This window comes from Aspergillus versicolor (genome assembly GCF_001890125.1).
Source record: "Aspergillus versicolor CBS 583.65 unplaced genomic scaffold ASPVEscaffold_4, whole genome shotgun sequence".
Lineage (NCBI taxonomy): Eukaryota > Fungi > Ascomycota > Eurotiomycetes > Eurotiales > Aspergillaceae > Aspergillus > Aspergillus versicolor.
This window is the reverse complement of record NW_024467527.1, coordinates 1,683,124-1,696,784: the sequence shown is the minus strand read 5'-3', so window position 1 is coordinate 1,696,784 and position 13,661 is coordinate 1,683,124. Positions and strand designations below refer to the sequence as shown.

General features: G+C 48.1%; 4 protein-coding genes and 3 non-coding genes across 7 annotated transcripts; 2 read left to right on the top strand and 5 right to left on the bottom strand.

Annotated features, from left to right (window-relative positions):
• Positions 1-378: 378 nt before the first annotated feature.
• On the top strand, positions 379-452 carry ASPVEDRAFT_t76. The gene has a single exon. It is a non-coding gene; the product is annotated as a tRNA-Asn (tRNA).
• Positions 453-3,164: 2,712 nt separating this feature from the next.
• On the bottom strand, positions 3,165-4,131 carry ASPVEDRAFT_83160 (uncharacterized protein; the record flags this gene model as incomplete). The annotated part of the gene is made up of 2 exons (XM_040817329.1): positions 3,165-3,707; positions 3,775-4,131. The coding sequence occupies 2 exons, from the start codon at positions 4,129-4,131 to the stop codon at positions 3,165-3,167; spliced, it is 900 nt and encodes a 299-aa protein (XP_040667393.1).
• Positions 4,132-4,440: 309 nt separating this feature from the next.
• Positions 4,441-5,616, bottom strand: ASPVEDRAFT_71686 (uncharacterized protein; the record flags this gene model as incomplete). The annotated part of the gene is made up of 2 exons (XM_040816130.1): positions 4,972-5,616; positions 4,441-4,889 (listed from the first exon to the last, which is right to left on the bottom strand). The coding sequence occupies exons 1-2, from the start codon at positions 5,252-5,254 to the stop codon at positions 4,441-4,443; spliced, it is 732 nt and encodes a 243-aa protein (XP_040667392.1). The 5' UTR covers positions 5,255-5,616.
• Positions 5,617-5,742: 126 nt separating this feature from the next.
• ASPVEDRAFT_t70 lies at positions 5,743-5,840 on the bottom strand. The gene has a single exon. It is a non-coding gene; the product is annotated as a tRNA-Asn (tRNA).
• A 242-nt stretch (positions 5,841-6,082) lies between these two features.
• Positions 6,083-6,154, bottom strand: ASPVEDRAFT_t69. Its single transcript has one exon. It is a non-coding gene; the product is annotated as a tRNA-Glu (tRNA).
• A 1,203-nt stretch (positions 6,155-7,357) lies between these two features.
• On the bottom strand, positions 7,358-8,397 carry ASPVEDRAFT_83159 (putative GATA transcription factor (AreB); the record flags this gene model as incomplete). The annotated part of the gene is made up of 2 exons (XM_040817328.1): positions 7,358-8,059; positions 8,167-8,397. The coding sequence occupies 2 exons, from the start codon at positions 8,395-8,397 to the stop codon at positions 7,358-7,360; spliced, it is 933 nt and encodes a 310-aa protein (XP_040667391.1).
• Positions 8,398-11,350: 2,953 nt separating this feature from the next.
• ASPVEDRAFT_83158 (putative FAD monooxygenase) lies at positions 11,351-13,574 on the top strand (the record flags this gene model as incomplete). The annotated part of the gene is made up of 5 exons (XM_040817327.1): positions 11,351-11,485; positions 11,552-12,510; positions 12,563-12,603; positions 12,661-12,897; positions 12,958-13,574. 5 exons carry the CDS (start codon positions 11,351-11,353, stop codon positions 13,572-13,574), a joined length of 1,989 nt encoding a protein of 662 aa, XP_040667390.1.
• Positions 13,575-13,661: the final 87 nt, after the last annotated feature.

Below are 13,661 nucleotides of genomic sequence, written 5' to 3'. Positions count from 1 at the left end.
TGTTTGGTCTTGTATGGTCGAGGCATCTCTTCGTATTCGAGGGGTGAGGATACCAAATTTGGGGTTGTTGGCGCACCTGAGGCAGTTTTTGCCTCGTGAGGGAAGGTCTGTGCTTCGCCAACTATATATATAAACTACTCCGGCCAAGTTCTATTCGCAGTCCGCTATTGATTTCTTTTTTGTACCATCACATGATCACTTATAACTAATTAGATGACTGCCTGGTAATTGTGGGCGGGCTGGGCCAAGCGCTCTAGTAGTTGATAGACCTTTCCAGTTCCCTAAGGTTCCCTATACTCGGGTGTTTGAAGAGCGAACTACATTTTTATTTCATGTTAACTCTTATATGGGAAGACAGCCCTTGGAATTCAACAATTCGTCTTCGTGGCGCAACTGGTTAGCGCGTCTGACTGTTAATCAGGAGGTTGTCAGTTCGAGCCTGACCGAGGACGCAAAATTTTTTTCGTCACTTCACTCTCTTTTTTGGCCGACCCAGGGCATTTTGCTGCTGCTGCTGCTTCTTCTCTCTTTTCTTTCTTCCAGTACGGTGCGTCTAATATTTAATACTCTAGCGATGACGCTGACCCGCGACACTGGGGATGTGATGGCCTACATAATAACCAACTCACGTTAACTACTAGTTAACTAGCTGCTGCTTCATTCTCCTTATCAGGATTAACATTGAAGTGTATCTATTTGACGAGCCAATTCCAAATCTCGAATTAGTCTTGACATGTCGCTGTGCTCGATGTAGAGCACCGTAGGTCAGTGCCGAGGATAGAAACATTTAAATAATTTACGTTTTTTACTATTATAGTATTTTTGAGAGGGAGGTAAAGAAAGTCTTTAAGAACAGTTTTCTATAGAACATCGATATCGAAGGCCTTCGCTAATAAATGCTTACTTTGAAATGGAGGGTTCTTGACGAAGAGTTCTAGTAAACAGGTAAAAAGCCCATCGGTGCTGATGAAATGTTAGGTAATGGTGGAAGAGAAACATATCTCCTCAATAGGCGCCGAGAATAGTATATATAATATGCCTTCATCGACTATTTCCATGTCGTCTATATAGAAGACTAAGTCCTGGATAATACTTGGCTAGGTAAAGTAAACTAGAGACAGTAGCACTGTTAAACATGAGGCACTTTATAAAACAACTTTTCAATTTAGTGGGGTCTTGCTCCTCCTCGACTTTGAGGCATACTATAGACAGGATCAAAGTATCAAATATTACCGGCTTTATTAACCCCTTAGTATTCATTTGCACGACTTAAATCCTCCACAGGTCCGTCGATGATATTACAGGCTGCATCTTCGTCAGCCTCTCTATTGAGGCCCAAAGGATCTTCATCCAGCAACTAGTACCGTGGCCTACTAACCTCTATGACTATTGCTTCAACCGAAGTAGCACGCCTTTGGAATGTATTGGAACGGGCTTTGTGTACCAGATTCCTAGTTAGAAACAAATGATGTCTACCTAGGCGCGGAGGATATAGAAATACAACCGGATTTTGCCCCTGCACTAAAAAGGGCCAACCCTCCTTGAGACCTAACTAACGGCTAATACTAACTAATTCTCCGGCTGTCAGAATAGTATAGGTAGTCATCAGTGGCGCTGTTTTCGTGTGAATATTTCCATATTTTTAGATCCTGGTCACTAAAAAAAATGCCTGGGCCGCTTTTATAAGTAGATAAGGGGATGTCTAAGGTATGCTGAGTGAAAGAAATGCGCGAAGCAAATGGAAACTTCTCAAGTTAGGCTTGGTCAGCCGAGCTTCATACTTTTAGAGGGTTGGACCGAAAGACCTTAGAAACGTTTCTTTATGAAATATCAATATTGGAAACCTCCGATAATCAACACTGGTAGCCGGTAGATGGTTGCTTTAGACAGAGTTTTAGTAACGCAAGTAGAATATCATGACGGGGAGCTCCTTACAACAGTACTCGACTATTATACCGATTGTCGGATATATTTTTTGTGCTTTTTATAGGCCACAAGAAGCTGGCTTTAGCCTTTCAATATTAACAACACAAGAAGGCATAATTTAAGGGACTGAAATAGCCAATTTAGTTATGCCTATTTTGATATGGACTTCTAAAAACTTATATTTATCATCTTAGCTTGAAGACCTAAATACTATGAAGCTATGAAACAACACTTCTTGAGGATGGGTAATGAGTAACATCCAGAAAGTAAGAGACACGATGAAATAGAAAGATGGGATAGAAGACAATATAGGGGTAAAAGAAGTAGTAGAAGATGGGTATACACAGCAGATAGAGTAGATATAGACATAAGAGTAGGAGTAGAGTAGGAGTAGATTAGGAGTAGAGTAGGAGTAGATGTAGACGTAGATGTAGACGTAGATGTAGACGTAGTATTATCTATTTAACTGCCCCGGTAATCGAATATTGACAATACAGCGAGGGATAGCTAAGGATAGGGATTCTCTAAAGGTATTATATTAAAGGTAAATTCTGGAACTTAGCCTACTTATAGGAATCTACTCGGACTAGTTGGTAGCTATATATGGAAAACCATACCACCTCCCGTATATAATCCATCAGATTAAGGGTGGTGTTTACTTTGATTAATGACTGATAGTGGGCTCTAACTATCGTAACTATCGGTTAAGGAGTAGAACTAAGTATTCTAAACCCTTTTCAATCTAAACTATTTCCATTCCCCTTGGTTTGGCCATTTGGCAGGGCTTATGTATAGCGACTGCTGAAAGAGCTGGAAATTATATTCAACATAGCATTTTTCTTTATTACTCTTAATACTACATAATGGTTTTTACGGCGTGTTTTATGCCAATATATCATAATTATTCAGTGATTTAAAGAAGCTCTTACTAAGAAAACACTGCAGGGACCGGATGTTTTATACTACATATTTGATAAATATTCAAGGAATGTAGAATCTATACATGCCCCTGCACAAGTCACCCGGTCATAAAACTTTGGAGAAACGAATATTATAAAGATGCTGGAGTAGCAATACTTGGAACTTAACTTCGTCGGTAACAGAAAACAAACGGCAATGGATAGAGTTACCCACAACAGAAACTTCAAGTACTGGTGATTCCATGTCAACATAATAACCCATAACCTCTTACTCCGTAATCAGCAGTCAACCTTTCTCGTGCTCTTTGCTTGTAATATTCAAGTGTAATGCTGCTGTATGTTTGTACTGCCTTCCGCCCTCCAGTGACCCCACCAGCGCCCTGGAAGGGCCATCTCTTGTCTTTCCGAGTACGAGTATCCTTCTAAAATATCGACAAGGGTGTTCATTCTTTTGATGGCCTTGGGCCCAGATGTCGTTAGCCATATGTGAAACTCGCTGGTGCTATCCCGTCCGGTTAGGGAAATCGCCAGTCTACTGGCGGGATCAGTCGGCAAGGCATTGGCAGTGTACTTGAGTGGGTGAACATTGTCGGCTAGGTGAAATTGGACGAAAACTTTATCACCCTTCTTGAGATGCAGGTTAAAGTCTACCGAGATAGTAAACTGAAACTGACCGCATGTGAATGAGGTCCTATCCCAACTAAACCCAGCTGCTGATGTTGTTGTAAAGACATCAACCGCCCGCTCATTTCCTGAGAGGTACTGCCGCATGCTTTCTATTGCCTTTTGCTGCGTGGCATCGTGGGCTGCTTTCAAACTCTCCCCTAGCCTTTCCTTATGATATAACGAGGCGCTATACCGCTAGACCAAAAAGCCATGCACAGCTGGTGGTCAGCCAGATATCTCCAACATGATACCCCCGAATGACCGGGTCCGGGGCATCCCTAAGGGCATGGAACGCTGAACTTAGGTCCGTTACCCATTCCCGGTCATCGGGGTTGGCAGCAACGTATTCCGCGAAAGACCCCTGACTTTGTAAAACCTCGGCCTCCGCCTTCTCTTTTACCGAGAACGGTTGCAGCAGGGGTAAGGCTATGTTAAGGTGACAGCCGGCCCAGGGCTTCTCATAATGATTAGGGAGGTATTTGTCCAGGTGGTGCCCCGTTAATGTTTGGAATATGCAGCACGGCCACATCTCTGCCACGTTTAGGAGCAGTCGCTCCTGTCTGGGGAGGAGATCCGGGCGGCCTTTGTGTGTATACAGGCCCACCCACGTTGACTCCATGTCGTCAGAATTCCACACAGAGTAATGGAGAGATGAACTCTCCTTTTTCAGCCGGTTATAGTTATGGCTATATATTCGCTCCCTAAGGCAAACACTCTGGCCAATATATAACCAGAACCTGCCCGGGCAGGATTTTGGGGCGAGGATATGCAGGTATACACCTGCCTTTGTTGAATGTACCGGGTTTTCGGCATGTTTTCCGAGGTCATTCATTCTAGAAAGCTTAGCATAATCCATGGATGAACTAAACAGTAACTTACGATTCTATGTTAAACACCCCACCCTGGCATATGGATGGGATGGCCGGGTTTAGGCCTTCTTGTAAGATCTCTCTGATTCTTTCGGCGCCCAATTGTCGAGGCCAAATAAAAACCAAAGACGTTGGTCATATACGGTATTTTCAGCCGCGAAGTCTTTGGTCCCGGATTTACCGACAATGAGAGTCCAGACTGGCCAAGCGGGACATGTATAGAAGGTGTCCACTGACCATTTGGTCGGGAGTTGCAGCTCATCAACTGGGGTATTGCAGCTGGGGGGGGATTTCCAGTGTCCCTTTACCTTATCACCTTTGGGATGGTTCATTTGATAAAGAAGGCACCATGTAAACGCGGCCTCGATATGGAAGAGGTGCTCCTCTTTCCAATGGCCTCCGACAGCGAAATCAGAGTATATCTTGTACTCGCGGTACAATTGTTGAATGATATATTCCTTTGCCAGCCCTGCTGGTAATTGCTCCCGAGCCAACTTCCAGCAGCTTTCTGGGTTGAATCGAAGAAAAAATTGCGTTTATTCTAAGGAATAAGTTAGTATTGGCCATGGACGAATCGGCCAGCAACTTACGCCTCTGAACTAAACGTTCTGGCAGGTAAACGGGTTGTCCGGTCTCCCCCATGGTGGACAATTTGGGGGTTGCCGTAGGTGATGCTATTTGAATCAACTGCACAGAGAGTGTCCATATATGGATTTTGGTGTAGTGGTCGAATGCCTTGTCAGAAAGGGGTCCGTGTGTTGGTTTTCTCTTAAGAACGACGGGGTAGACAGGATGACGGTCATTGCTTTGGGGGCAACACGTCCATGGAAGAAACGGCAGATAACACAAGCAGGTGCGACTTGTGTTAAACATCTAATGCGGAATGCGCGTGTTCCAAATCATGAGCCCTGACATGCCCGATTACGGTCGACACTGTCTCCCCGCCCCCTCCTTTCCCTTCCTTTCCTTAGTGTTGGTTCTCATCAAGACCAGTATCAGTAGGACCATCAGGACCATAGGGTTTAATATTCTTGGTATTGGTGGGCTTGGAATAGTGCTCGTCAGATATTTCTCTACCTACAGTCGACTCCGTCATCCAAGCGCTCGGCGAGAAAAAGGAAGGAACGACCATTTCCCGCGCTGGCTTTCGTCACGACAGCCACGTGTTAGGGTTTTAAGGTTTAACACTTTAAGGTTATTGCCACACCCTTAATTCAGTTTTGCACTGGAGAGAGCCAACGCTACAAGAACAAAAAAAGTACGCACCGTACTGGAAGAAAGAAAAGAGAGAAGAAGCAGAAGTAGCAGCTAGATGCCCAGGGTCGAAGAAAAAAAAAAAAAAAAAAAAAAAAAAAAGAATGCGTCCCCGGTCAGGCTCGAACTGACAACCTCCTGATAACTGCCAAGCTGTATAGCTGACATAACAGTCAGACGCGCTAACCAGTTGCGCCACGGAGACGAATTGTTGATTGTGGCGCAGCTTTTAGAGCCAGTCATTCTGTGACTGCAGATATCCGCCAATCCTTTTCTTTCCTGCATGCTGGAGTCTCGAGGAACATATTTGGAACGCAGCCGGCGCCAGCTTGCTCTTCGGTTTGGACGACGCGCCGCAATATTGCGAGCCAGAGCCGGCTGTGATCATAGACCGTAATCTAAGCGCCCACCAGCTCCGAAAAAAAATAACAAAAAAGGAAAAATCAATTCCGGTGCGGGGAATCGAACCCCGAGCTGCCGTGTGAGAGACGGCGATGTTAACCATTACACCACACCGGATGTTGTTGAAAAGGTCTTCACTTTTTGACAAGATGAGGCTGAAGCTAGATATAGTACCGGGATATCGGGATACCTCGGCTCAACAACATATAGATTTCCCGATCCATTATACATTGTTGATGTTTGTCTTCACCGATATCTTGAAAATTATTTAAGCATTGATCGATCAATAAGGGGTTTGGCCCGTCACAAGTATAACTGGTTTTGGTTTCATGGATGCGCTAATTGCCGTCCTCCAATGCCGATGAAGATATATATGACCACCAACCTTACTAGGATAAAAATTCAAAATGCACACGATTCTCATTGCCAGTCCCAAACACTACGACATACGGAGGTCTATTAACTCAGTCGATTCTCGGGAAGCCCAGTCGAAGCACGAAGGAACTCGAAGCCCCCAGTATATCTTTGAACCTCGGCAGGGGACATCTGATAGGGGAAAGATAAGAAACAAGGCAAACAATAAGGCACCCGCCAACAGGATAGAATTGAGCAAGTTCAATGACTAGTTAGATATTACTAAGAACACGTTTGAAGAGGAATAAAGGAATATCCGTGGAAGAAACTCGCATGCACAGCCTTGGGACTTCCCCGGTCTGTGGGTGCTTCACCGCTGGACGGTTATAGGTTATCACGATGCCAGCGCATCAGCCCGGTTGATAAGGAGTCTCACGATGTAGATGGGCAGCACAGGCGCCTAGCGGAGAGACGGTCCCAGGCTGAGTACCATCTCCAGCCAATCACCTGGTAAAGCCGACGAAACGAGTAAAAGAAGATATGCGCATAAATAGAAACAGACAATCAATTCTGGGAATTATAAACACAATCATTGAACAGAAGCATTCCTCCTCTAGCTCCCCCATTTCAAAAGGCTTTTTTGTCATGTCGTTGAGATAAAGGCTTTTTTTGCGTCCTGTGGCCAGGCTTTAGGCCGTTATTTTCATATCAGAATTAAGAATAAGGTTGCATGATTCTATAACAAGCAAGTCGTAGAACACAAAAAATGAAAACGAAGGTAGCAACTCGGACGCGGACCGAAACAGAGGTAGATAGAATTCGATCGGATATATAAGTAGCCAATGTCAAGATTCGCGAAGGGTATCAAAAAACGTAACAGGACCAAGTTACTCGCGACATGCTGGCGGTTGTATCGACAACCTGCTCATTTCACGAAGAATGTCCCTGGATCCTGAAAGTCCGCGCCTAGATGCTCTTCGGCGATTTGGCTGAGTTTGAGGATTGCTCCACCACATCGGAAAGCCTCATTCGCTTGGCCAACGGCTCCAGAGGGTTCTCTTGGGCGGGATTCCCTCCGCCGGTCTGGTCGGAAAGCTGACGCTCCAACTCGGATATGCGTCGCTTCATTTCTTCCTCCCGCCGCTGGGACTCGTCGAGGGACCGCCGTAAACGTACTTCAGAATCGCGGAGAATCATCTCAGACCGGCGCGCAGTTGCATCGCTCTGCTCAAGCTCCGCGACGCGCCCTCTGAAGAGCCCATTGATGAGATCCAGCTCGCTAACACGAGTCTTCAAGGACGTGTTCGCCGCTAGCAGGTCTTCATACGTTTGCGGAGAATCATGGTGGCGGTCCGCTGGCGCAGACGCAGATGTGGGAGAAGGCTGGCGTATCTGGGTAGATGGGAGCGAACTCGGGAGCTGGCTGGTCTGGTCCATGGTCACACTATCAAACATATGCTGCGGCGCGATGTTCGAGTTGTGATGAGATTGCGCATGTTGCATGGCTGAAAGTCCGGGCGTTTCAGTTCGAGGAACTGGAGAGTTTGATCGGTCTGAGTGGCCGGGGGACAGCTTGCGCGATGCGCGACGGTATCCCTGCGACCCCAAAGGAGGGGTTCCCGCCTCCGATCTCGCGGAAGACAGTCCATTCCCATCAGCTGCGCCTGACTATTGCAGATAACTCAAGTATTAGCGACCGTTCCGAGACGTTTAAGCACCCTTGGTAAGGATCGAGAGGCCCTGAAAAAAAAAAAAAAATCCTACTGGGAACTCACTTTGCGCTTCGGGCCCTGGCCCGCAGTTTTGACTCGATTGCGGCTCTTAATGACATCTGTCTTGAGGCTGATAGGGCGCGGCCTGCCATGGAGCTTTAGAAACAAGCCACAGGCGTTGCAAAGCACCGAGCCGAGTTCGTCCCTACGCCACAAGGGAGTCTTGGAAGTGCCGCAATTCTGGCATATCGGCTGTAATTGGGGTCGCTTCTGATCAGCCAACGTGCTCTCCATAATAATTAAGAGAGTAGACAAGAAATGGGGAAAGGAAGGGGGAGAGACAAGATGAGGGGGCTGCGTGGGAAGATAGGCGCTGATAGTGGACGAAGGAAGATTGCAGGGTTGATAAGATTGAGAGATTATTGATGGGTTTGATAAGAGCCGGGTTCGGTGCGCTGCCAAGCCCGCTGATAACAGATTGGGTGAAAAAATAAACCCGACACGAAAGAAGCAAAGTGAGATCGCAAAGCGGAACAACGCAATGCAATTACAAAATATAGAGCACGTATAAGTGGACGAGGAGAAATATACTCACAGGGTTATTTCCTTGTCCTCCAGTAGTAGCAGCGGGAGACGATGTCGCGTAGGTCATGCTAGCCATGCCTGAATGCGCATCGCTACTTGAAGTTCTATCCGATCGGTCTCATTAGCTGGGGCTTTGAACGAACGTTGATAACAGGCAATAAAAGGAATTGGAAAGCAGAAATCCCTTATTGGCAAGACACCGGACACTGCATGTATTCGTACCGCGCCCGGCGCTTATCGCGACGAGGATTAGACCAAGAGTCGGGTACGCACCGTAGATTGGAAGTCGGTGCAGACGCGACCGATGCAAGAACTGACAGGCCAGGAAGCGACTGTCCAAGGGAGCTCGAGAATGCGTTGGCACTGTTTGTACCCTCCTCAGAACTTTTCTCTAGTGAACTCGACGCGAGATCGGGAAGGGTGGTGGAGTACTGCGACGATGCGGACGACACGCCCTGTGCTGTATCCGTTGCCGACTGACTCTCGATGGAGGAGGACGAAGGGTTATAGGCCAGATCGTTCGACTGGGAGTTTGAGGGCGATGGAGGGCGAAGGGCCGGGTCGATGGGCGACGCCCTGAAGAGAAGCGAAGCCACGATGGTGGTCGTGGCGGGTAAACAGCTAGAAACTCGGCCCCTGTTGACCGAATAAGGGAACTTTACGTCAATTGGCCCTCTTTCTTGATGTGTTGCATAAGACGAGGGAGGAGGAAAGATCTCGGGTCTGTCGCGAGGGGGGTCCAGCCACGCAAAAAGGGAGGGCGAAGTGGAATGTCCTCTCAATATCGCCCGCCAGTCAGCGTCCGACGAGGAGTGAAGAGAAATGTGTATGGATAATGGGTCGAGAAAAAGAATAAAGCCAGGAACGCAGTGTGCTCGTTGCGTTCTCGACGTTCGGTAGGATAAGGAGAAAGATCTGGACGAAGCCGATAGATAGCGAAAAGAACCGAAATCGGCGCGGTCTGCAGTGCAATACTGCAAGAAATAAGTAGAGAAGAATCTACTGATCCCGCGAGGCAGGAAAAGAAAACAACAATTAGGGTAACGATATTAAAACGATATCTGTGAAGGAGATGGGACAATAGACGGGGTGATTGATTAAAACGTATCACTATCGGGGCTGCTATCGCGCCGGAGACTATCGACGATTATTGATCACGATCTGTGGAACCCTTCTTGGCCTCATTTACAACCCTCCTTGTTCTGCTCGCCCCAGATCTTTTACTTCGCCCTTAAATGTGTTAAACCAGCGGCAGTTACCTGCTTGGTCTGCTGGCTTCGAGGGCGCAGCCGATAATCCACGATAATCCACGCCATCTTCCAGCCCTTATCGGAGGCTGAACGTCCTGAGCACTTCACCCCTGCATAGTAGCCCCGATGAAAACCAACATCCATCATTGTGCCCGGTTTAGTAGCGCTCCACCTGCGAGAGCCTTGCATGCTGCCATGCATCCTATCTGATAAAAGGTAGGGTCCTCGTCCTGGTTATTATGGGGGCTGATCGGAACGCAGTGGTCGAGTACGGTGTACTTTATTTTGAGGGACCGATCTGCTCTTTAGGGTAGATGGATCGAAGAAGTATTTCTACCTTTCAAATGCACATGTACTGTCCGTATCCTAGGCACCAGAAGCGACTGTAAAGTGTTCATCGGCTGCTTTGCAGCACCAAGGACCCTGGGACATGTCCTTCCAAGCTTCAGTCCCTGGAGACTAGCGGGGACGGTCAATGATCCCCATGCTTTGGTTTAGGGCACCAAATCAATGGCAGTTGCTTCAGAAGATTCAGAATTCGGAAGTGCCATGCCTTCTATTATTGAGATACACTTGGACCATTGATTGAGTTAAGGTCGGACCTGATGTGGGATGAACAATGTGGGATGGATCCGCCCGGCCTGTCAACACAGCAATCAAACTGGATTTTGTGCTGTCATGACGCTAGCTTCCATGATTTATTCCAATGAGAACTGTCAGCGCAGGTGCAATTTGGGCTGATACAGGGACCTAGGATCCCCGCCATGGGGGTTTACCCCGCATGTGAAGACCTGAACTATGGAGCCGCCTGTACTGGGTATAGCATACCTATCCGATGAAAGCTTATGATACCCGATCCATTATCCGACAACGTTCTGAGTACATGAAGCACTTGACCTGACAAACACTGCGTATTGGTCTACTCCGGGTGAGCGGGTGTAGCGAAGTCGAGGGAGAGCCAGCCCCCGCCAATCACCATCTCCCTATACGTACATTTTGAATCGAGAGGTGCCCCAAGCCCCGAGTATCCCATTCCTTGCTGGACGGTCCAATGGAAACTTTACCTTTCCGACGAGCACCCGATACTTGCGGGGCCCTATATGTTGGTGCAGGGTTCCGATGCTCGTCGGACATGGATTCAATGGATCAGCCTCCAGCAACCGTAGAAATTACTGATTGGGGTGCGGTCACCAAAGCGTGATTTTATCGGAGTGAATTTCGGATCGGATAGGCGTGAGCCAAGGGCTCAGAGCTGCTAGGTACCTTTGTAGTGCAGAGCGAAGATATAAAGTCAGGAATGCCGTGTTCGGAATCCAAGACCTGGTAGTTAACACTTGGCAGAACCAGGACACTGTCCTTCAAATTTGACCCAGGATATTAGCTGAATTCCCATCGAAACGAAACTTACAACAATGGGTTCTACTGGTGACGACAAATCCTACGTCGATGTGCTGATTGTCGGTGCCGGGCCTGCTGGCCTGATGTTGGCGGCTTGGCTGGCGAAATGCGGAGTGAAAACGAGAATCGTCGATAAAAGAGGGACCAAGGTATGTTTAAATGATTTTTTTTATTTCTTTTTCCCTTGAAAGTTGGGATATTGACGCAGTTATTAGGTCTTCAACGGCCAGGCAGACGGGTTGCAATGCCGGACCTTGGAGATTTTCGATTCCTTTGGCTTTGGTGACCGTGCATGGAAGGAGTCGAACCATATGCTCGAAATCTGCCTTTGGAACCCAGACTCGAACGGCAAAATCCAGCGCAGTGCCCGGATCCCTGACACCATTCCAGGGATCAGTCGATTCCAACAGGTCGTCCTTCATCAAGGCAGGATTGAGCGCTTCTTCCTCGATCATATGGAGAGTTGTGGCGGCCTTCATGTGGAACGCGGCGTATTACCCACAAAGTTGGAACTCGACGAATCTCTCCTTGATTCATCAGATGCTTACCCGGTCACCGTACATCTCCGCCATCTCTCGGAGGCTGAAGCAACCCCACAGCAAACGGGGACATCTGTCAACGGCTCAGCTATTCAGGACGGTCTTTTCCGGAGCAATCTCTCGGCTGACGATACAGCGGAACTAATTAGGGCTAGCGCGCTGGACGCAAAGGCCAATACAGAGGAAGTTGTCAAGGCTAAGTATATGCTCGGTGCAGATGGGGCACACTCATGGGTGCGCCAGCAGCTTGGATTTGCCCTTGAGGGAGAATCCACCGATTACATTTGGGGTGTCTTAGATATCGTGCCAATTACCGATTTCCCGGATATCCGCATGCGCTGCGCTATTCATTCTGCGGATTCGGGTAGCGTCATGGTTATTCCCCGAGAGAACAAGCTCGTGCGATTGTACATCCAGCTGACGACAGCGGCATACAATGGCGGCCAGAGGGCTGATAGGTCCAAGATTAACCCCGACGTTATCTTGGGCGCTGCCCAGAAGATTATGGCGCCGTATAAGATTTCATACCGCAGGCTGGATTGGTGGACAGCTTATCAAATTGGACAGCGCGTGGGCACCCAGTTCTCCGCCCACGAGCGGATTTTCCTAGCGGGAGACGCTGTCCACACACATAGGTGAGTCACTTTCTCTAAAGAGAGCCCGGATCTGGTGTTGACTTGTTCGTAGTCCCAAGGCCGGCCAGGGTATGAACGTGAGCATGCAAGACTGTACGTAGTGCCATCCGCATACAGCAGAGACCATCAGTTTGACTGACAGTCGAGAAGCGTATAACCTAGGTTGGAAAATTGCAAGCGTTGTCAAAGGGCATTCCCACCGCTCCATCCTCAAGACATACGAAATGGAGAGGAGGAAAATTGCTCAGGATCTCATTGCGTTTGACCACCGATTCTCTAGACTATTCTCTGGTCGCCCTGCCCGCGACATCATGGACGCGGAGGGAATCAGCATGGACGCCTTCAAAGATGCATTCGAGAAAGGTAACCTATTTGCCAGTGGTATTGGTACGTGCACCTTCACCCCCTCCCACAATATAGAAGCCACAGCTGACGCGTTGCCTCCAGCCGTCGATTACTGCTCGAGTATGATCGTTGCGAAAGAATCGGAATCTAACCCTGTAGTCAGTGTACAAGAGCTTGCACCGGAGGTCAAAATTGGCAAGAGAATGCCTAGCGTGAAGGTCCTGAGTCAGGCCGATGCGCGACCCTGGCATATCCAGGAACGACTGCCTAGTAACGGGCGCTGGCGCGTCATGGTGTTTGCTGGCGATGTGACCAATCAGCCCCAGAAGGAGAAGATTGAGCGTTTAGGAGCTGCACTTGGAAGCAAAGGCTCGTTCCTGCAGCGCTACAAACCAACGGGAGCGCGCTACGACTCCGTCATTGAGGTTCTCACCGTGCATGCCGGGCCACGCAATGCAGTGGACATTTTTGATTTCCCCGAGGTGTTCCGTCCGTACGATGAAATTGACGGCTGGGACTACGAAAAGATATTCGTGGATGACCTCTCCTACCATGAGGGCCACGGGCAACTGTACGAGACTTTCGGGATAGACCCGAACAAGGGGTGTCTCGTTGTCCTGCGGCCGGACCAGTATGTCTCGTACGTTGGACCCTTGGAGGATTATGATGCGGTGGATCGATTCTTCTCTGGTTTCATGATTGCACAGCCGGCGCACTAATCGCGGCTAAAGTTGGGTTTGAGCATTTGATTGATCCTAGTAAATAATGGCGTTTATTCAGTGGCTGGAGAATGGCACTGGTATTGA